At 47.1% G+C, this 21506-nt stretch overlaps 1 protein-coding gene across 1 annotated transcript; it reads left to right on the top strand.

Moving 5' to 3' along the window:
* The first annotated feature begins 11635 nt into the window (after positions 1-11635).
* LOC148866209 (uncharacterized) lies at positions 11636-14786 on the top strand. Its single transcript, XM_088980462.1, has 3 exons — positions 11636-13195; positions 13287-13532; positions 13624-14786. Exons 1-3 carry the CDS (start codon positions 12755-12757, stop codon positions 13702-13704), a joined length of 768 nt encoding a protein of 255 aa, XP_088836588.1. The 5' UTR covers positions 11636-12754; the 3' UTR covers positions 13705-14786.
* Positions 14787-21506: the final 6720 nt, after the last annotated feature.

The raw sequence follows: 21506 nt of genomic DNA, 5'->3' as shown, positions 1-21506 counted from the left end.
AAGGTGGTAGTTCGGCGAAGTCTATCCCGAGCTGTCACAAGGTGTGTCAGTTCGGCGAAGTCTATCCCGAGCTGTTACAAGGTGGGTTAGTTCGGTGAAGTTTGTCCCGAGCTGTTACAAGGTGGGTTAGTTCGGCGAAGTGTGTCCCCTTGTTCTCGCCTAGGCTTGGCCCCTTTTGCCGAGCTGTCGTTTCTGCCACGTGTCTCATAATAAAGTGGTCGGGCCAAATCTTCCTTCATCAGTTTTCCTTATCCTTGAGATCCCTCATTACTCACGTGTGCTATTACCCTTTTTTTGCGCCATGACTAATCCTACGTGGCAACTCGTAAGGTCTTTGTTGTTGAGAGGTCCGCATGCCTTTGGGCATACACGGGCTTCATCGTGGTCTTGGCCCATGTCTCTTCTAACCCATCATCGCAAGTAGGCTCGCAGGCTGTGAATTCATCGCACGCCTTAACGGGTGTAACTTCATCACACACATAGGTGGGCTTGTGACCTTTGGATGGGTGCAAGTGTGGTTTCTAGGTTTGGGCGCTGGTTAGATTCGGTGAATTATGCGTTCTTCGTGGTATTGTAGTATCTGCTACCAGTTCATTGCAAGGGTGATGGTAAACTACGAATTCACGTGTGTTTATATGGTGTTAATCATGGTGTTTGGACGTCTGTTGAGGGTCTGAGTGAGTAGTAAGTATCTACATTAGCCCCTTCTCCTTATTGGTAAGTGCAAGTTTATCGATATATATATTGCCTTTTCGTTTTTGAGTTTTGCGATAAATTCACCTGTGTGCATTGGGTCTGGAGTTTTTACCTGTTTTTGTGGTTTGGCGTAAATCATTTGTACCCTGTACTCACGTTTGATAGTTAATTATGTTGTATGGATTAGTCCTGTATTTTGGTGATTTGCTCTTTGGTAGCAGTCAATGTCGCGGATTTATAGTTTGTTCCAGCCCCCTTGACTGATAATAGGGAGGAAATCAACAAAAAGCACTATATGGATGTGGTATTTTAATGGTGGACATGGTGTTTGTTGACTGTGGTTACCTTGATCACTGTTATCGTTTGCCAGTAGCGGATATTCGTGTGAACACCGACCTGTGGTCACGAATGCAGTCATTATCATTATTTCGTTTAACCCAGTGTGATAAATACCCTATGGGGTGTTTGGGTGGTTTATGGTGAAGTGGCGGCACTAAGTGCATCATTTCTTTGAGATAATGATGTGGCAGTGTCCCGTCTTTTTGGGAAGTGTAATTTATTACCTGTCTTATATTGCCTTTGGCGACTATTCGTCTTTTTGGGAAGTGTTAAATGGGTCGATTATAAAAGGGCGGTGTATCCTGTCGTTTGTTATCGACTCTACCGGTTCCAACCCTTCTTGTTTCGCTTCTTTCGTTATCCTTTGTATCATCTGTGTGGAGATGAATCTTGATCAGAATGGTGCACAGGGGAATGCTGGGGCCCCCGATGCCTCGCACATGATGGAAGTTAGTGAGCTTGTTGGCTCCACACCATCCTCTTCGGTGGGGCCATCACTAAGTAGGGTGAACAACGATCCGGAGCTCACCTTGGTCCGACGGTTGCTCATGCAGTATTGCGAGGAGAATTCTATAGCCCCTTTGGGGTACGAAATTGTCAATAGGATTCTTGTCTGGGTGACAGGTTCATAGTGATTCGAGTAGACGTCATTTGTCTAGCGCTAAATATGCAGTGTCTTGGTCTGTCCTTGCGCAATGGTTGAGGATTTGTGAAAGATTTTCTATTATTGGCTTTCACACCGCTTGTATTGAAGAGCGTGTCATTCTACTGGCGCATGTATTTTGGCGGGCCGGTCCTGGGGAGTCGCTATTAGTTAACGGATGGTCGTTGAGGGACATGTGCCGCCGCGCTGAAGTGGCTGAAGCAAAGCTAGCTGAAGCTGCTAAGGGACTCGCGGACCTTGAAGCACAGTGCAATCGCTAGTGCCAACAGGTAGCAGCGTACGAAGCAAAGGTGGGTGAACCGATAGCGTTTGAGGCTCAAAGGCCTCTGCTTGATAACATAGAAGCGATGAGGAATGAGTGGGTTGCACCATGAGTGCTGTATATTGTGAATGTAGTTATTTTGAATGTTTTCGAATGGTGCCGCTTGGAAGTATAGTGTCGCCTCTTTCTATTGCATTTATTTTTTTGCCTTTTATGTGATATTTATATTTTTGTCAATGAAATGGTAGTGGCTTTATTCTGGTTTAGTCATACGCAACTAGATTACAATTGATGTGGCATAATCCGGCTGCTCCCAGCTGGAGACGATATGGCTGCCAGCAACGACGAGAATTGAGGTTCCTATAAGAAAGGAGTCAGAGATCCCGGGGTGACTTATTCGGTGGGGACACTCCGATGGCTAAGTTAGCACTTAGTAGTAGAAAACTTGAAGATGATATCAGAGAGTTAGAGAGCTAGAGAGCAAAGATTATGCATACACACACATCCCTTTGCCCTTGGGGGGTGAGGTCCTTATATACTGGAGTCCCTGTGGGTTTGGTGGAGCAGTTCCTGGATCCTCGCTATAATGGGATCCGCTTTCGTGTTAGGTGGGGATAATGCCACCAACTGGTAAGGTTGCCCATCTCCGCCTGAATCGGGGAGCGGGTGAGCTAATATAGCTGTTAAGGTACAATCCTGTAAGATGCGGGGTACGGTGGTGAGCTCCTCGGGATTGTCATGCGGAGGTCGACCTGACTAGGCAGCGAGCTGCTTGTGAAGTGCTAGGCTATTTGGTGGCGAGCTGCCTGAGCCCGTGCTCTTCAGACCCGACCTTCTCCGAATGCCGAAGTGCCTTATTACTGAGATGATCTTGCACCGAGGTAGGCTTGTCCCGAGGTGAACTCTTTTCGAGGTGGGCCCAGTTGTCCGAGCTCAATCTATAGCGGACTTGATACCATTATCCTGGTTGCGAACTGATACTGAGGTGATCTTAGCTCGGGATGATCTTAGTCCGAAGTAACTCTAGTTTGGGGTAACAAGGTGCCCGAGGTTGCTTTGTAGCGGACTGATCATGCTTAGTTGTCAGTTAAGCCAAGTCACGTCCATGTGTCGATCTGATCATGTTGAGTTGTCACTTATGTCAAGTCACGTCCACGTGTCTTCCTGTTACGAGGTCGGACCAAATTTTCCTTCATCAATTTCCCCCCACTCCCTGAGCTAGGGGTTTTGACCTAGTGCAGGGAGTTCACGATTTGGATAGAAGTCCAGGCCGCTCTGTCAGACAGATTGTGTGTGGTTTACACGCGGATGTCATGCGATCTATAAATCCTGCAGATGCCAAAGAATGCGCTAAACTGTTTTCAACCTCGAGGGTCGTGTAGCCAGTTTTCTTAGGAGCCTTTAGATTGCTTTGATCTTGACCATTGCTTCTCCGGTATAATGGCTATAAATAGGGGGTCCACGACTCATTTTTCTCGCCATACCTTCTCAAGCCTGCTTTGAGGTTGCGTCGGAACCCCTCAGCTCGCCACCCCTTCTTAGCTTTCCGAGGTCTCTTCCTTCTTTTCGGTGAGGTCGAAGGTGTCGCTGTGCAAATCGCGGCCCCTACGGGGGAGGCCAGCTCGTCACTGGGTGACTCCCCTCTTCGATCTCTGGAGGGGGCTTTGGTGCCTAAGGATGAGCCACCTCGGCTCGGGGAGATCGGGGTCCAGGAAGAGGGACCGTCCTCTAGAACAGAGTCCCCATCTTCTTCCCAAGGTCGGGACCCAGATGACTTCGGTCCGTCAACTATGACCTCGGACAGATTGATGTCTTTGGTAACTCGCTATCGCCTTCCCAATAGCTTTGTTTTTAGCCTTCCTTTAGGTCAATTCCCTTGGGTTCACGATCACCATGAGCTCGCTGTTTTTGAGGAGCAGCTCGCTGCCGGGCTGCGTTTCCCTCTCCACCCCTTCATTGTAGAAATAATTAAGTTCTTCAACATCACTATCGACCAACTTCATCCAAACTCAATTTGAAATATAGTTAGTACGATCTCCCTTTTCCACGAGTACAACCATCCCCTGTCCTTAGACATTTTTAGCTCGATTTGTGCCATTAAGAGGAACTCAACTTGTCTGCGTGGGGACGCCAGACATAGCTACTACATTTCTCCCCAACCCGGGTTCAAGATACTGTTCGGCTGTCCGAACATGGTTCCGACCTAGAAAAGGAGGTATTTCCTCATCCAAAATCCTAAGGGGTTGCCTTTTCCAACTCACTGGAGGGTGGCAATCAAAGATCCCAGAGTTGGCCTTTTCCAACTCTGCGCACATGCTACTTACTTGGATGCTGGTTGTTACTTACAGATTCGGCCTACTCTTATGTGTTGCGGTGGGATAGACATCGTAGGGCTTATGCCCAAGCTGTCTATGCCTCAGGTATTTGAAGCAACTTGCCAATGCCAGCGAGGCAACCAAGTCTCCTGTGGTGCCGAGGTCCCCGCCAGTTCGGTACTTTAGCCCTTAGGCTCTAGGAGTGACTTGTAGTCCACTCTCCTGGACTTTGCCCATGCCGAAGAGGCGACTGGGTCTTATGTAGTATTGTAGCCTTTATGCTCTGGGAGCGACTTGTAGTCCACTCTCCTTGACTTTGCCCATCCCGACGAGGCAGGTGGGTCTTGTGTAGTATTATGGCCCTTAGACTTTGGGAGCAACTCGTAGTCCACTCCTGGACTTTACCCATGCCGAAAAGGCGACTGGGTCTTGTGCAGTATTGTGGCTCTTAGGCTTTGGAAGCGACTCATAGTCCACTCCTAGACTTCTGAGAGTGACTCTCAGTCCGCTCCCCTAGTTCGACAATCACAGGTAGTATCGCCCTAAATTTCTAATGTTCCAGGCTCGAGGTACCTGTTTTCCTTCTAACATTTCGAGCTCGTACATACCTTCCCCAAGTACCCGCTTTACTCGGTAGGGACCTTCCCAGTTCGGTCTGAGCTTGTCTACACCGGGCTTAGGTACCATAACTTTTCGAAGGACCAGGTCCCCGACACGGAAGTGCTGCTTCCTGACCCATGCGTTATAATATCGAGCTACTCTTTATAGTAGGCTATAGTCTGGATATATGCGAGGTCCCTTACTTCTTCCACCAGGTCGAGGTTGGTGTAGAGCTCATCACCGTTTTCTTCTTCATCGTATGCTTCCAGGCGTAATGTAGGTACCTCGATCTCGGCTGGGATTACCACTTTCGTGCCATAGGTGAGGTTGAAGGGGGTTTCACCTGTAGCGGTCTTGATGATGGTTTGATAAGCCCATAGTACGTTGGGCAGCTCGTCTACCCATAGCCCCTTAGCTCGGGCTAAGCGAGCTTTCAATCTGCGGAGTATAGCTCTATTCATGACTTCCGTCTGCTCGTTCGCCTAAGGGTGTGCTACCGAAGTGAAGTTCTGCTGTATCCCCATCTTGGCACACCAGTGTTGGAACTTAATATCTTTGAACTGCTTACTGTTGTCAGAGATGAGCACTCGAGGTAGTTTGAAGCGGCATACTATGCTTTTCCAAAAGAAGTTCTGTACAGTTCAATCTGTGATTGTTGCTAGGGGTTCCGCCTCTACCCACTTTGTAAAGTAATCCACTACTACCGCCAAGAATTTCCTCTGTCCTGCCGTTGGCGGGAATGGTCTAAGAATGTTGATTCCCCACGAAGGGCCATAGGCTAGTGAGGTACTTTAGGTCGGCAGCAGGTTGGTGATGGACGTTGGCGTGCCTCTGGCATTTATCGCATTTTTTGACAAGCTCGAGTGCATCTGCCTTCATTGTGGGCCAGTAATATCCTTGTCGTAGCGCTTTTTGGGCGAGGGCCCTGCCCCCAAGTGTCCACCACACAGGCCTTCATGAGTGTCATGGAGAATGAGTTCATCCTCTAAAGGTCGCAAGCAGCGCAAGTATGAGAGCGTGTAGGATCTCCGGTACAACCGTCCGTCTATCATGACATACTTGGCTGCTTGTCACTCTATCCTTCTGGCCACGTTGCGATCTGCAGGTCGGGTTCCGTGAAGCAGGTAGCTCGCAAGTGGGTCAATCCAGCTTAGCTCTATTTGTACAACAGGAGTGACCTCTTCTGCCCCCCTAAGAATGCTGGGCCGAGGTAGGTTCTCTATGTACACGGTCCTCATGGTGTTGCTGCTCGTGCTGGCTAACTGGACAGGGCATCGGCCTCAACGTTCTTGGACCTTGGAATCTGCCTGATGAAGTATGATTGGAAGCTGCGTAGAACTTCCCTGACCTTGGCTAAATAACCAGCCATGGTGGGGTTGCGAGCTTCGTAATCGCCGATGACCTGGTTGACCACAAGCTGGGAATCGCTGTAGATGATGATGTGTTTTGCATGTACCCCGTTCGCCAGTGTGAGCCAAGCTAGTAGTGCTTCATACTCCACTTTGTTATTAGATGCCACAGACTCGAACCAAAGTGTGTACTCCAGTTTCACCTCGCTTGACTTGTGTAGAATAATGCCGACTCCGCTTCCTTGTTGCTTGGATGAGCCATCTACATGGAGGATCCAGGGCTCCTCGTCCCAAGTTGGCCTTGCTCTAACCGGGGCCGGTGCTGCACTGGTCGAAGCCTCTTCTCTGTGCTCGAGCTCAATCAGTTCGGGGGCTGTGGTACTAAAGGTGCATTCTGCCACGAAGTCGGCCAAGGCTTGGCCCTTAATATCCGTCAGAGGCTCCTACCGGAGGTCGTACTCACTGAGTTCGATGGCCCACTTTGTCAGTCTGCCAGATACCTCGGGCTTGAGTAAAACTTGCCTCAAAGGTTTGTTTGTGAGGACTACGACTATGTGGGCTTGAAAATACGGGCGAAGCTTCCAAGCTGATGTGACCAATGCGTATGCTAACTTCTCGATCTCTTGGTACCTAGTTTCGGCGTCCTGCAAAACTTTACTCACATAGTAGATAAGTTGTTGGACCCGATCTACTTCCTTTATTAGTACCGAGCTGACTACCTCATCGCTCGTGGAGAGGTACAGCTTTAAAACATCACCCTCTTCGGGTCGGGTCAAAACCGGGATACTAACTAGGTATTTCTTCAGTCCATTCAATGTCTTTACTTTTCTTAATTGCCTTGAAAAAAGGCAGGCAATGATCTGCTGATTTGGACATGAAGCGGCTTAGAGCATCCATACGACCATTCAGCCTCTGGACCTCTTTCAACTTGCGAGGTGGCTTCATATCTAGGATAGCCTTTATCTTATGTAACCCAGGAATTTACCCGAGGTGACACCAATGACACACTTGTTAGGGTTCAATTTCATACTATACTTGCATAGAATTTCAAAAACACATTGCAAGTTACTTATTAAACAGTTTGAAAATTGGGTTTTGGCGACCATGTCGTCTACATAGCATTCAACCTTATTTTCGATCAACGACAAATAGTTTATTGACAAGTCTTTGAAAGGTCGCCCCAGCATTTTTTATCCCGAAGGGCATGACTTTGTAACAATACAATCCTAACTCGGTTATGAATGTTGTTTTTTCCTCATCGGCGGGGTCCATGTTGATCTGGTTATAGCTTGAGTATGCGTTCAGAAAACTTAGCAACTCGTGCCCTGAGGTCACGTCCACTAGACGATCGATCTTAGGGAGTGGAAAACAATCATTCGGGCAAGCTCAATTCAGGTTGGTATAATTGACGCACATGTGCCATTTACCGTTGGCCTTTTTTACTAGGACGGGGTTAGCCACCCAACTCGAGTAATGGACCTCCCTGATGAAGTCGGCTACGAGGAGTTTCCTGACATCCTCATCGACTATCCTCTAGTGCTCCGGGGCGAGGTTGCGTTTTTTTCTATCAAACTGCCCTGATTAAAGGACCCGTATTCAATTTGTGAGTTATTATTTTTGCATCTATACCGGACATCTCTGTCGTAGACCATGCAAATATATCTAAATTTTTAAGTAAAAAGCTTACCAGCCGAGAGCGGAGAGGCTCCTTGATCACTGCTCTGATCTAGAGGGTCCTGGTCGGATCTTCTGTTTAGGTCGTGATGTGGATCATCCCTTCGGTTGTCGTGACTCGCTCCTCAAAATACTCCACAGGTCACTCTAGCTTGAGGTCGTCTGCCAGCTTGGCTTTCCCTTTGAGGGCGACAACATAGCACTTGTGGGACTCGAGCTGGTCGCCTCGCACTAGTAGGTGGACACCACTGCGCGAAACGCGTGGGTGATTGGTCGACTTGTAATGGTGTTGTACGGGGAGGGAGTCGCGACCACCAAGAAGGTGTGCTCGAACCTCGCGATGCTAGGCCAGGTGCCGATCTCCACATGTACTAAGATTTGCCCTAGGGACCTGACTTCTTCTCCGCTAAAGCCTATCAGTGGAGTGCCTGTTGGATTGAGGTCGCCTTCCTAGAGCTGGATCTTGTCGAACGCGTCTTTGAACAGGATGTCTGTTGAACTGCCGGAGTCGAGTAGGATACATTTTACCTCGAAGTCGTTGACCCTCATCTTTGTCACCAGTGCATTGTCGTGGGGGTATTGGACCCCGCGTGCATCGTCTTCCGTGAAGAATATCGGGTCTTCAGGCCTAGGTTGCTTTGGCGGATTCTACTCTTCGTGTTCCAGTTCGCAAACTGAGGACTTCCTTGCGGCCGAGGTGCAGCCCGCGACTATGGATCCACCAGTGATCGTGTTGATCATTCCGCGGATTGGTTTCTCCTCGGGCAACAGTCTTTGCAGTTTCTCATTGCGTCTGCTACTGGGCTCGAGAGCATCTCTCCTTTGCTCCCCCTGCCGATCTGCCTGGGTTTTATTACTTTTTTGTACAAAATTTTTCAAGTACCCACAACAGATGAGCTCTTCAATCTCGTCACAAAGGTTTTTACAATCTTTGGTACTATGACCGTGATCTCTATGAAAATGACAAAATACATTTTTATTTCTAGTGGCTGGATCTCCCCTTAACCAGGGTGACTACTTTACAAAAGAGGCGTCCTTGATTGCCATGAGGATTTCCCCTCGCTTTGCGTTGAGGGGTGTGAAGTTCGTTCTTTCAATTGGGGAGCTCGGGGATGAAAATCTGACATGTTCTCTCCTTTGGTTGGGGACTTGCTTTTCTTCCTTTTGCTACCACCATTGTTCAAGCTATGGTCTTCTCTCTTTCTTTTGTCCGCCGAGGCTTCAGTCCTTTGGTTCATCTCTTCTTCGATCCCAATGAACTGATCGGCGAGCTTAAGGAATTCAGTGATGTTTTTGGGCTTGCTTGCCACCACATGCCATTTCAATTCCCTGTGGAGACATTCACTTGCTGTTGGTACATGTGGTGTAGAACTTGCTGTTGGTAATGCTGGAACTGCTGGACTTGCTGCATTTGGGCTTGAATAGGCCACACACAATGTACCAGGTCACTTAATTGGTTTTGTCCAACTCCAGGGGGAATCGTAGAGGGTTCAACGGAAGTCACACCCACTACAGGGGGAAGTGGGGTGTTCACAGGCACAGTTGGTTGAGGTACAATCAGTGTTGGAATCCCACCTGCGGAGAGCGGTATGGTGAACTGGCGTATGCAGACAGACGGGAACTGAGGTTGCCCCCTGGAGATGTTCGCTTCACTGTGCTATCCGGCGTTGCTTTTGAGCTTGAGATTTTGGAAATGGAAACAAGGGCTTTTAGTAGCGATTTCCCACAGATGGCGCCAAATGATGTGGCATAATCTGACTGCTCCCTACTGGATATGATCTGGCTGCCAGTAATGACAAGAATTGAGGTTCTTATAAGAAAGGAGTAAAAAATCCCAGGGTGGCTTACCCGACGGGGACACTCCGATGGCTAAGTTAGCACTTAGTAGTAGAAAGCTTGAAGATGATATCAGAGAGTTAGAGAGCTAGAGAGCAAAGATTATGCATACACACACATATCCCTTCGCCCCTAGGGGTGAGGTCCTTATATATTGGAGTCCCTACGGGTTTGGTGGAGCAGTTTCTGGATCCTCGCTGTGATGGGATCCGCTTTCGTGTTAGGTGGGGATAATGCCACCAACTGGTAAGGTTGCCCATCTCCACCTGAATCGGGGAGCGGGTGAGCTAATATAGCCGTTAGGGTATGATCCTGTAAGATGCGGGGTACAGTGGTGAGCTCCTTGGGGTTGTCACGCGGAAGTCGGCCTGACTAGGCAGCAAACTGCTTGTGAAGTGTCAGACTACTTGGTGACAAGCTGCTTGAGCCCGTGCTCTTCAGACCCGACCTGCTCCGAATGCCGAAGTGCCTTAGTACTGAGATGATCTTGCGCCGAGGTAGGCTTGTCCCAAGGTAAACTCTTTTCGAGTGGGCTCAGTTGTCCGAGCTCAATGTGTAGCGGACTTAGTACCGTTATCCCGGTTGTGAACTGATACTGAGGTGATCTTAGCTCAGGATGATCTAAGTCCGAAGTAACTCTACTTTGGGGTAACAAGGTGCCCGAGGTTGCTTTGTAGCGGACTGATCATGCTGAGTTGTTAGTTAAACCGAGTCACGTCCACGTGTCGATCTGATTATGTTGAATTGTCACTTATGCCGAGTCACGTCCACATGTCTTCCTATTAACACGTCGGCCTTGCCGGCCATTATGGGTATGGCAATTACGCCGTTTGTCCTTCTTGGACTGTTACTTTCTCGAACAAGGAGTGGTTTGGAGGGTAGTATCTTCTCTGTTTGACAGCCGGGTCGATTTGTTCTTCTCCTTGCCGAGGACAGGCGATTGGGGTTCCTAGCAGCATTCTGTGACTTGATTGGGACTGGGGTTTATTTGGAACTGTCGCGCAGCGCTTGTTGACGATTTGTTTCGATTGGTGTTGCGGAATTATTGCAAGTTAGTCGCATGTATGGAACGAATGCGGTACCCGATACGATTCATTGATAGTTACTGACTTATCGTTCCGTTTGAATTGTTGCGCCTCACTGGTCCGGCTTTTCTGGGGGCATTAAGGTAATTATATTCATTTGCTTTTCTGCCAAGCAACATTTCGGGTGCTGCACAGGCATCCTTTTGCCTTCTCCAGCACCGTTTGGCTTTCTGCGCGTGTGAGATTTGTGTAGTCACTATAAGAACGGAGACAGGGACTGAAGGTTGTTTGCTATTCGTTTTTGGGTATTGTTTCTTTTCCGAGCGACCAGGGCCATTACTCTTGTTGGGCTTTTCGTGCCTCGGGCTCTTTAACAAAGGCAGTTCTCTGGCTCTTTCTGTGTCTGGTCCTGTAATCGTCACTGTTGTTTCTGATGGCTCCTAGTCAAAAGAAAGAGAAGAAGGCTGTGAAAAAGATGGTAAAGGCGACTGAGTGCCCCTTCCCTGATTTTGGAAGGCAGGTCGATACTACGGAACTTCTAATGGAGCGGGAAGTAGTAGCATCTGTTGATGGGGGAAAGGGATTTTGGCCCCCAATGTCGGTGGGCAGGGGCAAGGGTGGTGCGTTTGATGTCGTTAAGGCTAACGAGTTGATGTGCCTTTGCGAATGCTCTGGTCCATCCGTGTCCTTCAAATGTCAAGAACCCTGGACCGACAGCTCGAGGTCTCCAACCAGTTATATTGCTTGGATGTGGTATGTTCTAGAAAATCCTATGTACTGCATGATGTTGCAAGATGCTGGTCTTTTACACTTAGTGAATTGCTACACCGGGCTGAAGGGTCGAGAACGAGTGAAATACATGAGACCCCTTTTGGAGCATTGGTGCTACTGCACACGCACCTTTGTTGGTGCATTTGGGGAATTTACAATCATTCTGTCGGGGGTTCGCTCTCTACTCATCATCTCTAGCATCTCGAATCCATCCCCCATGAGCTTAGGGAACTCTGCGATCAGCTTATCGCAGAAGTGGCTACATTTAAGGCTCCGGTAGATAAGACCACGTCTTGCGGCAAGTTGCCTCTGGAGCAGTGGATGGAATACTGGTTTGAGAGTCGTGGGGGAAGGACATCATGGTTTGAGGTCCAGAGGGTCGGTGCCATCTCGCCACTTACATTCTCTATGTGGCATCCCGGTTTCTTTTCCCTGGTTTGCCCGCTTACGGGTTACGTACTATTCTGGTTCCTCTTATTGTTTTGTCTGCTAGTGGTCACCCGTTACCCCTTGCATCGATGTTTCTCGGGTATTTATACGAGCAGTTGGACAACACACTTCACGAGATGATGGACCCTAGTTGCAAGCACTAGGTCAGTTATGTCTGTAACCCCTTTCTCTGGATGTACCTATGCAAGCACTTCAGTCTCAACGTGGTGCCTTGCGAGCTATCACCCCTGCGTCTCGATGTGGGCACTTTAGTAGGGGATGCATTTGAACACAGAGTATACGTTGTTTGTCGTGGGAAGCAGTGGCTGTAGGCTACGAGACAGGGATTTCACAACGAACGCTATCGATTTGAAGCTTGCATCGCTCGATGGTTTTATCTGGCAGCCTTATGTCCAGGTCGTCCAACATGCCATGCCATTTTGTGTTGGCATGCCCGTTCCTGAGGGGGGTGATCAACATTGTGCTGTGGATGGCAGAAATGCCTCTACTGGTATAGCCCGGCAGTGGTGTGACCTGGTGTAGTGGTGCACCTTGATCATACCTGTGAGGCACAGTTGTCCGTGTATTGTCCCGATCGTGTCCTTCGTCAGTTTGTGTGTGACGACATAGGTGCTCATTTTTTGAGTGTCTGGGGAAGACGTCTTCTGGATGCGGCATCAGGAGCTCACTTTCCCGGCCTATCGAGGCTTTCCGTGGCTGGGTTTTTCAGGGTTCAGGGGTGTTAATCACTTCGGTTGGCATATCTTTGCGCTCTTTTCGGTGATTCTCAGTAAATGATATGGGTAAACCCCCGCCTCTGCCATGTGTTGGCACCTCTAGAGGGGCATGTTGCTAACTTGGGTGAGAGTTCATCTCCAACCTCATCGCGTTCCCCGGTTAAGAGGGGTGCCAAACGCGGTCGGTCAGGGCTTGCTTTGAGTGAAGAAGAATCTGCTCATCCTCTTATCCCGAGGACAGCGAGGGTGCCTCACGCCAATCATCCAAGGTTTGTTGTAGCACCACCTATTGGACAATGGGTCACGGGATGTCAGGCGGAGGTTGGCCGGAAGGATGTAGCACCTCCTTTAGAAAAGGAGTCTTCACCGGCGGTGGAGCCAACCCAATTAATTGTTAAAGCGTCTGTTGAGAAGACTGGCTGTATCAGATTTTCTAACGGGCGTATGAAGAAGATGGTGTCCCGTTGCCCAAAATGGGGGTATGAGGGTGATGATTCGGTATGTAACTATTGTTGTTGCACTCGTGTTCATTTCTGCATTATTTTATCATTGTGTGATTGCGTTGATGCTTTTCCTTTGTCTCTTACAGGCTGTAGGGAGTGATGGGGCCCGATTGGACACTGTGGCTCTGGTGGCTCCTTCTGGTCAATTGATGGAAGTTCCGGATGAGTACCATATAACACTCATGTTTATCTTGAAATGTTATGGGTATTTTTTTTACCAGTGTGGTTTAACTGTTGAACAGTCTTTTGTTTTGAGGCGGGTGGACTCCGATGAGGCAAAGTCCGATGAGGATGTCCCAGGGTTTGTAGGGTTTGGTGTGGTGGACCTGGAGGTAGGTTGCGGTTGTGTTTGGTTATCTGTTAATATTCGGTGCAATAAGCAGGATCGCTGAGTTTGACTATTTATAGCTGTCTTTATCGCAGGCATTCTTCTCTAAGTATCTGGTTGGGGCGCCAGACATGCCCTTTTTTAGGCGTTTGGCCGAGGAATTGAGAGCCATGTAATCCACCAACGTCAATTCAGTGGTATCTAAGAGCACTTTGGGTATCATCGCTCCTTCGGTGGATCGGACAACTCAACTAGTTACGAACATCGGGGTGGCGGTCGATTGCGCCAGGTCATCTGATGTGGCTACTGGTGATGTCGCAGCTCCTAAAGGGGTGGAGGGTTCAACTCCTAGTGAGTCGCAGTCACCTATTGCAGTGAGTAGCGCTTCCGGGATGCATTTCCATAGCATGTTGCTGATGATTTTGTGGCGCCTGAGCCATCAAGTGGTTTGGAACACCACTCGGGATATGGGGATATGGAGCCTGAGATTATATTTCCCTCCGAGGAGTTGTCATACGAGGAGGAGCTGGCCCAGATACGGCAGGAATTAATGGATTACTGTGATAACCACAGTCTCCCATTGTTGCACTTTCCAGTGGTGGATCCGGTGCAGGTTCAAGGCAGAAACATGCGCTACAACATTTCCAGTGCAGTTGTTTAGTTTGCGTCAACTGCGATTCGTGCAGGGTGGTTACCTGATGGAAGGCTACACCCAGAGATTGTAGGTCTTGCTCTGAACACCGTTGCCACATTGATGAGTCGTGTAATGGCGCAACCTTTAGAGAAATTATCGTGGATTGGCTTCGTCTGTTGGTTGGAAGCTTGTCGACCCCTGTCGTTGATGGGTTTCTTCATGACCCAAGCTGAGTGTATAGTGATGTTGGTGCATGCCTATTGGAGAGTTGAAGTAGGCGTAACCAGGGCTGCGAAGAAGATCGAGGATTTAAGGGAAGAATGTGTGCAGCAGGAATGCATCCTTGAAAATTATAAGGCAGAGTTGGAGGACCTAAAGAAATTTGAGGAAACTAGTGGAGTGTTGGACACCATATCTGCCATGCAGAAAGAGTGGGCCAAATGATCATGGATTTTTGATGTAGTGGAGTATTCCAGGGTTGTCCCATTTTGTATGATAATTGTGTTAGCTAGTGCAGACTTGAATTGTGCTCAGTGTTAATTTTGTCATATATTGCAAAATTTTGGATTCTAGACTCGAGTAATAGTCAACCATAAGGCTTATTTCTTGGCTTGTCAATGCCCCTATGGTGGAGTTGTCGCAGTGCGTTGAGGTTTATTGCAGTGCTGAGATATGTTTATCTTCCATTAATTTATCGCGATTAGACAGTGTTTGTATGAATTTAGTAAAAATCGCTTTTTCCATCGTTAAAGCCCCCCAAGGGTTCTGGATTCATCGTAGGTGCCTGCATAGTGTTGGCTTGACACCTTTTGTACTGCTTTGGTGGGTACAACCCCCTGTATCTTGATAGAATGTCTTCTATCCAGGAAGTCATGTGGTTTGTGAAATTTTTTCGTGATTTGTATTAGCGCAAATATTAAATGGTAACCAAATCTTTTAAAGTTGGTCATGTTGTGCACTCTATCACAAATAAGTACTTTTCATAAGTATTATAGGAGTTAATTGCAATCGAACACCATTGTGAGTGTAATCAACAATTAATTGCGAATTAATATAAAGGGAAATCATGTGTGCTCCTTAGTTTGGAGGCTCAGCACGAGTGTTAAATGTTGTTGAGAAAGAAAGTTACGAGCGCTCGCTAATATTAGAAAGTGCTTCGTGGGTTTGTAGGAAACATCAAGAGTGACAGGATATAAGTTTTTTCTTAGTTGAGAGTCCATTGGCCTCTATTGCAATTACGTATTGGTTATGAGCATCAGGCCTTTGTTGCCTTTCGGGGTGAGATTTTGGTTAGCGTATGGGAGGGATACTTGAGCCTTCCTATGGGAGTGAGGCAACGATGGTCGAGATTAGTGTTGTTCTTTAGCATACTGTTGTTGTCAATTGTGTGAGACTGGTGGAGTTCTTCCCCCCTTTGAACCATTGCATTTTTGAGTTTAGACAAAGTATCTTTATTTATAAGTTGGATAGAAATCATACCTGGTGTCGACAAAGCCTCCCCAACGGTTACATGGAGGTGTGGCTACGCCTGGAGTTGCTTGGGATTTCGTATGGAACATGTGGCATTGTGGAAATGACCATGGTGTGAGAGTGTCTGGGTTTGCCAAGGCTTTGGTTGTGCCTAGGGTTGCTAGGGCTTTCTTTGTGCCTGGGGAGCTGGGGCTTACTTAGGTGCTCGGGGTGTCCAAGGCTTTGTATTGTACCTGGGGTGTTGGGGCTTACTTAGGTGCCCGGGGTGTCCAGGGCTTTGCATCGTGCCTGGGGGACTAGGGCTTACTTAGGTGCATGGGGTGTCCAGGGCTTTGTATTGTGCCTACGGGGCCAGGGCTTACTTAGGTGCCTGGGGTGTCCAGGGCTTTGTAAGTATAACAAAACAACTTGTATGGCTATAAATAAAATATGTGTGTAGGAAAATAAAAGATTCACAGATTATGGTTGTAGTCAAGACATGTACATAAGCAAAAGGAAATTATTTACGTTATCACATATTTATGTATGCTTAATTGAAGGGCAGAGCAACCCTATTGTAATCATAATGCTAGACTTTATTATTGGCAAAACAACTTGTATGGAAGAGAAGAAAATCATGTAAAGCATTGTAGATTTATTCATAAAACATACACATTGGCTTGTGTGTTTACAGAAGTATATGGCTAATCAAAGTAAGGTTTCAACCAGTAACCATTTATGGTTTCATCATCCTCACCTATGCCTACAGCTTTTAATACATAGTAGGTCGAACTGTGGGCTTCTTTTATCAAGTAAGGCCCCTCCCATGTTGGTGCAAATTTTCCTGCAGACTTGCCTTGTCTAACATTGAGAACAGTCTTCAATACTTTATCCTCTTCTTTGAAGCTTCTAGGCCTTAAGTTTCTATTGAAATTGTCAACTAGGGCATGTTTGTACTTGATTTGTTTCTGTGAGGTTGTATCTCTAATTTCATCCATTACCTCAAGTTTGTCTGCAAGTAATGTATCTAAGTCCTCTGACTTGGTTTTCTTACCCATTGCGGAGGCTACTTTGGAGGATATAGCTTTTATCTACGTTGGAAGTACTACTTCCTGACCGTAGATTAAGGAGTAGGGTGTTGCCTGTGTACTTCTCCTGATAGATGTGCGATAGGCCCAAAGTGTTTCTGATAGCTTGTTTGTCTAGTCCCTTTGATTATCGACCACTGTTTTGGTCAACGTTCTTAATAGTGTCTTGTTTGTAGCTTATGCCTGATCGTTTCTTTGGGGATAATATGTTGTAGATGTTCATAGTCTTGCCCCATATTGCCCTAGAAGGTCACAAACTTCTTGATTTTTTATGGGTAGGCCATTATCAGTCATTATTCGCATTAGTACTCCGAACCTGTAGACTATGTTTTGTCTTAGAAAATTTGCTATGTTAGTTGCACAGATTCTTCGTAAGGGAATGGCTTCTGCCCACTTGGTGAAGTAGTCTGTAGCTACAATGGTGAAACAGTACCCCCTAGAGGGAGGGTGTATTTGTGAGATCCATGAAAATTTGGTTGTACCCACTATAGGCATCTTGGAAGAAGAAGAGCTCATTTACCACGGTAGAGTCTATTAACACCTCTGTTCAGGTCCCTAAAATCGACGTAGCATCTGCGATAAGGTGGAGTTAGTGTACGGGTGTTATGCTACTGTTAAGGGATTACGTGAGGAGATACTAACCTCAGTTGCCCATTCTTCCTTTTCACTAGAACTACATTGGCAAGCCACTAAGGGTGGGTTATGGGTTTGATGAAGCCTACTTTCAAAAGCCGCTCTACTTCCTCTTTAATCTTCAGAGTTATTTCTAACTTAAAGATCCTTTATGGCTGCTTCACTAGCCGGAACTTTGGATCTATACATAAAGAGTGGCATACAATTTCCAAATCAAGTCCCAGCATCTGCTTGTATGACCAGGCGAAGACATCTTGGAATTTTGTGAGAGAGAAGTGGATTAAACTAGTTTTAGGCTCTAATGTTGTTGTGATAAGGATAATCCTTACCCTTTAAAAGTGTGATAAGTTTTCCTCTATCCTCGGCTACTAGCTTGGTGGATATATATGAGGGTCATTTGTCTGTTCCGTCGGTTGCTAGGTTAATCTCCTCTAATGGTTCCTCGACCGTGTCGATGGAATCCATCATGCACCTCGGAGGCACTCTAACTTCATCGCAATATTCCAAGGCTTCCTCTTTCAACTCCTAAAATTGTCCAGGTTGTTATATGTTTCCATTTTTTTGGAAAATTTTGTATCTATAAAGGTATGTGGTTTGAATGTTGTACCTTTGTGTCATGTTCCATGGTTCGATTGTTGCATGACAGTGAAACCGTAGCGACATTGACATGCGATGTGGTGAAATGAACTGGTTGAGACATTACTTATGGTCTTCCATTAGAGGAATGCAATGATTTTTGAAAAGATATATTTGATTTGGAAAAGTGGAATCTCATTTTGGAAAATAAACTTCATTTTTTTAATACATATTGCGATAAAGCTAGGCTAATCAAATTACAAAATCATACCTCATAAATCACTTTATTGGTTACAGGTCCTTCGTTATCTTTGTTGTCCTTGCCTATGGTGTAATATTCCTTCCCGTAGTCACCTGTCATCCGAACGCACCTGCTCCTTTTTCATTGTTCCGATGGTCCCATGGGTTCGCTCTCATGTGGGTACAACAGTTTTGTTCCCTCGACTTTGGCTATTCATGTTTTGCCATCCTTTGCTAGCTCCGTGAAGTATATGGCATCTTGGAGATGTGTCTCGATCTTATCAAACGGTGCCCTGGTGGCCGGAATCCTTATCAATCTCCTTCGGTGTTTGGTTTTGATGCATTGGTGTTATGTCGAGGGGATGAGGGCTAGGTCATGAATCAGCGAGCGCCCTAAGAGAACATGATAGCAAGTCCTTCCTGGGATTACTTGGAATTCCTACGTTATAGTGAATGGCCCAATTGCCACCTACAATTCGATGGACCCTTCAGTGACGGACGGGTTCCCGTTGAAGTCTGTTACCTCTAAAGGTAGTCCTTTGATGCCCTCCTTGTGGAGGTTCATTAATTCCAGTGTGTGGATGGAGAAGAGTTTAATCGAACTTCCCAGGTCGGCCATCGATCTCTTCATGTCAAAACCCCCTATCCTTGCCATGATGTATAGGGGTCTGTTGTGATGAGGATCAACACGCAACATGTCATCTGTTGTGAACTCTATGCTGCTTCGATCGTGACTGTAGGGTTGGAGAGGGTGCTAGAATACTTCAGCCAACGCTCTGATGGCCAATTTCTGTGTTGTTGTGTTGGCTCCCTGTTTGGTGAAAAACTGCCATAGTTCTTCGCTCTATTCTAGCTTCTCTATCAAAGCGATAGCCTGATATTGTTCGGATGCCCCGACCATGTTGTTGCTACCTCCTGGGGTATGGGCTGGGAGGGGGTCGATATCCACACGGGCTGGTTTTGTCTTTCCAAATTGTTCTAGCTTTACCCTTTGTACAAATATTATTCTCAAGGTGAAATAGTCCATCAGGTCGTGGTGAGGTGTTTGATGGTAATTGCACCACCTTCCTTCGTGTTTGTCTTTCTCTGGGTCTACTCCTAGTGGTGGCGGTGGAAGGCTGATGACTCTATCTTCCACTAGCTTATTCGTGATCATGATCACTTCCTCTCTCTTGCAAGAGAAAGGAGGGGGTGGTGGTGGGATCCTCGTCCCCTGTGTGTTGTCTTGTTGATATGGCCATTGCCTGGCTCCTCCATTGCTTATGGGCCTCCAATTAACCGCGTATGCCTCATTTCTGTTGTAAGGGGAGGTGTCTTTGACGGTTCACGCCGTCCTCTCTGCACATCTTCAGGGTTGGTTGAAGGTCTCTACTTCAACATTTCTGATGCCGATTCTATAGGTGGGGCGCATGCCCTGAGCACACTGCTCAACAAAACTTCTTTCGGTGGCCTGCTCATAAAAAACAGAGCGCATAAGTTTTTGGAATCTTATGACATATGCCAATAGGTCCTCTCCTGGCCCTTACTCTACGCTCCGTAGATCAGCCATAGTCACTTACCTTTCTAGGGCGAACCATTTGGACAGGAACTTCTTGGCTAGTTCGCCTCATGAATTGATGCTACCAGAGGTGAGTCTTACGAACCACGTATACGTCAGGCCAATCAATGACTTCAAGAACTCTCACACTTTGAGGTCCCTGTCGAGAGTGAAGGAGACGAGGATGCCCTTGAACTTGTTGATGTTCTCTTGTGGACTGCCTTTTTGTTTGTCGTATTGCGGCCACTATTGAGGGGTGTACCAAATCGGGTAAGGCTTGTATAGAATGCGATCAGAATAAGGTTTTTGTAAGACTGCCGAGCCTTGGGCCCGGTTGCGACTTTCAACCACTAGTCCCTAGACATACTCCCTCAACTTGTCTCTATTGAGGGGGGTCTCTACTACCTGGTCGGTGTAGGGGAAGGCATGAAATTGGTGAGTAGGCAGAGAGCCTGCTTAGGTAGGGGTCGGATTGGCCCTGTGGGGTTGTTCCGGGATGGTGGGCATGGTGTTAGAAGCATGGAGACTGGGATTAGGGTTAGAATTTGGGATGCCAGGGATAGTAGCAGTAGGGGTCTACTCAGCTTGAGCTGATCGGTTGAGCAGGATCTGGAGGGTGCTCCTTGTTTCTTCCATGTTCTGCTCGAGTTTCCTGAATCGCTCTTTGAAGAGTGCCTCGAACCTATAGACCTTGTTCGACAAGATCTTGATGTCAATTTGGATGGGTGTTTCCATCTCAGGCTGATTTTCGACTCCGGGGTTGGTATTTTTTGGAATGTTGCTTTGTTCTTTAGGGAGGGTAGTGAGGTTGATCCTTCTTGAGGCCATTCTTTCGTGATCAAAGACGAAACTAGAGATTCTACTATAAAATGGGTGTAAGGATAGATGGGAGCGGTCTCTTTGAAGGATGGAGAGAAGCCTCAGGTGTGGGAAAAGATGCAGGTTAAGGTTCTAGAAATGGGAGAGCCTGGGGTACTCAAGAGTACTGATGGCACAAAAATGCTCAAGATTGGGTGATTCCTTCGATATGAGGAGTATCCCTACTTATGGAGGGGATTCCGAGATCCTAAAAGGTAGGAGATGGGGATATTCGCTCCGTATCGAAAAAGGGGATATTTGATTCGCTGTCAATTATTGGACGTGCTAATGGGGTATTGCCACATGTTTCATGAGGATCTTCTCAATGATCGACTTTCCTTATCGTTGAGATCCCTCATTACTCACGTGTGCTACTACCATTTTTGTGTGCCATGACTAATCCTATGTGGCGTTGGTGACGTCACTTTAGGCAATTGGCATCTCACCGATTCCATGTGGTGAATTCATCAAGAGGTCCGCATGCCTCTGGGCATACGTGGGCCTCACCGTGGGCTTGGCCTATGTCTCTTTTGACCCATTATCGCGAGCGGGCTCGTAGGCTGTGAATTCATCACACGCCTTAGCGGGCGTAACTTCATCGCTCACACAAGTAAGCTTTTGACCTTTGGATGGATGCAGGTGTGGTTTCTTTAGGTTTGGGCACTGGTTAGATTCAGTGAATTACGGGTTCGTCACGGTATTGCGGTATCTACTATTAACTCGTTGCAAGGGTGATGGTGAACTGCGGATTCATGCGCTATGGGGATTGTGAATTACTCGCGTGTATTTATATGGTGTTAATCATGGTGTTTGTACGTCCGCTGAGGGTCTGAGTGAGTAGTACGTACCTACACCTCCATTGTATTGCATATAAGTTATAAGGTGGGGTCAACATCATCGTTTTACTTGTGAAAGTAAATAAGATAGTCGAATATGAAATAAAAGAAAATCAGAGTTTGCACA

The sequence above is a fragment of the Nelumbo lutea genome, chromosome 3 (assembly GCF_056320005.1).
Source record: "Nelumbo lutea isolate HS-2025 chromosome 3, American lotus-T2T, whole genome shotgun sequence".
In the NCBI taxonomy this organism is placed as follows: Eukaryota; Viridiplantae; Streptophyta; class Magnoliopsida; order Proteales; family Nelumbonaceae; genus Nelumbo; species Nelumbo lutea.
This window is presented reverse-complemented; position numbering and strand designations above follow the sequence as displayed.

What these genes read in the sequence shown, in the direction of transcription:
- LOC148866209 (XM_088980462.1), top strand. Translation starts at nt 12,755, where the DNA reads ATGATATGGGTAAACCCCCGCCTCTGCCATGTGTTGGCACCTCTAGAG. An exon ending in GGTATGAGGGTGATGATTCG is followed by an intron (nt 13,196 to 13,286) that starts GTATGTAACTAT and finishes TGTCTCTTACAG; the next exon opens with GCTGTAGGGAGTGATGGGGC. An exon ending in TTGGTGTGGTGGACCTGGAG is followed by an intron (nt 13,533 to 13,623) that starts GTAGGTTGCGGT and finishes TCTTTATCGCAG; the next exon opens with GCATTCTTCTCTAAGTATCT.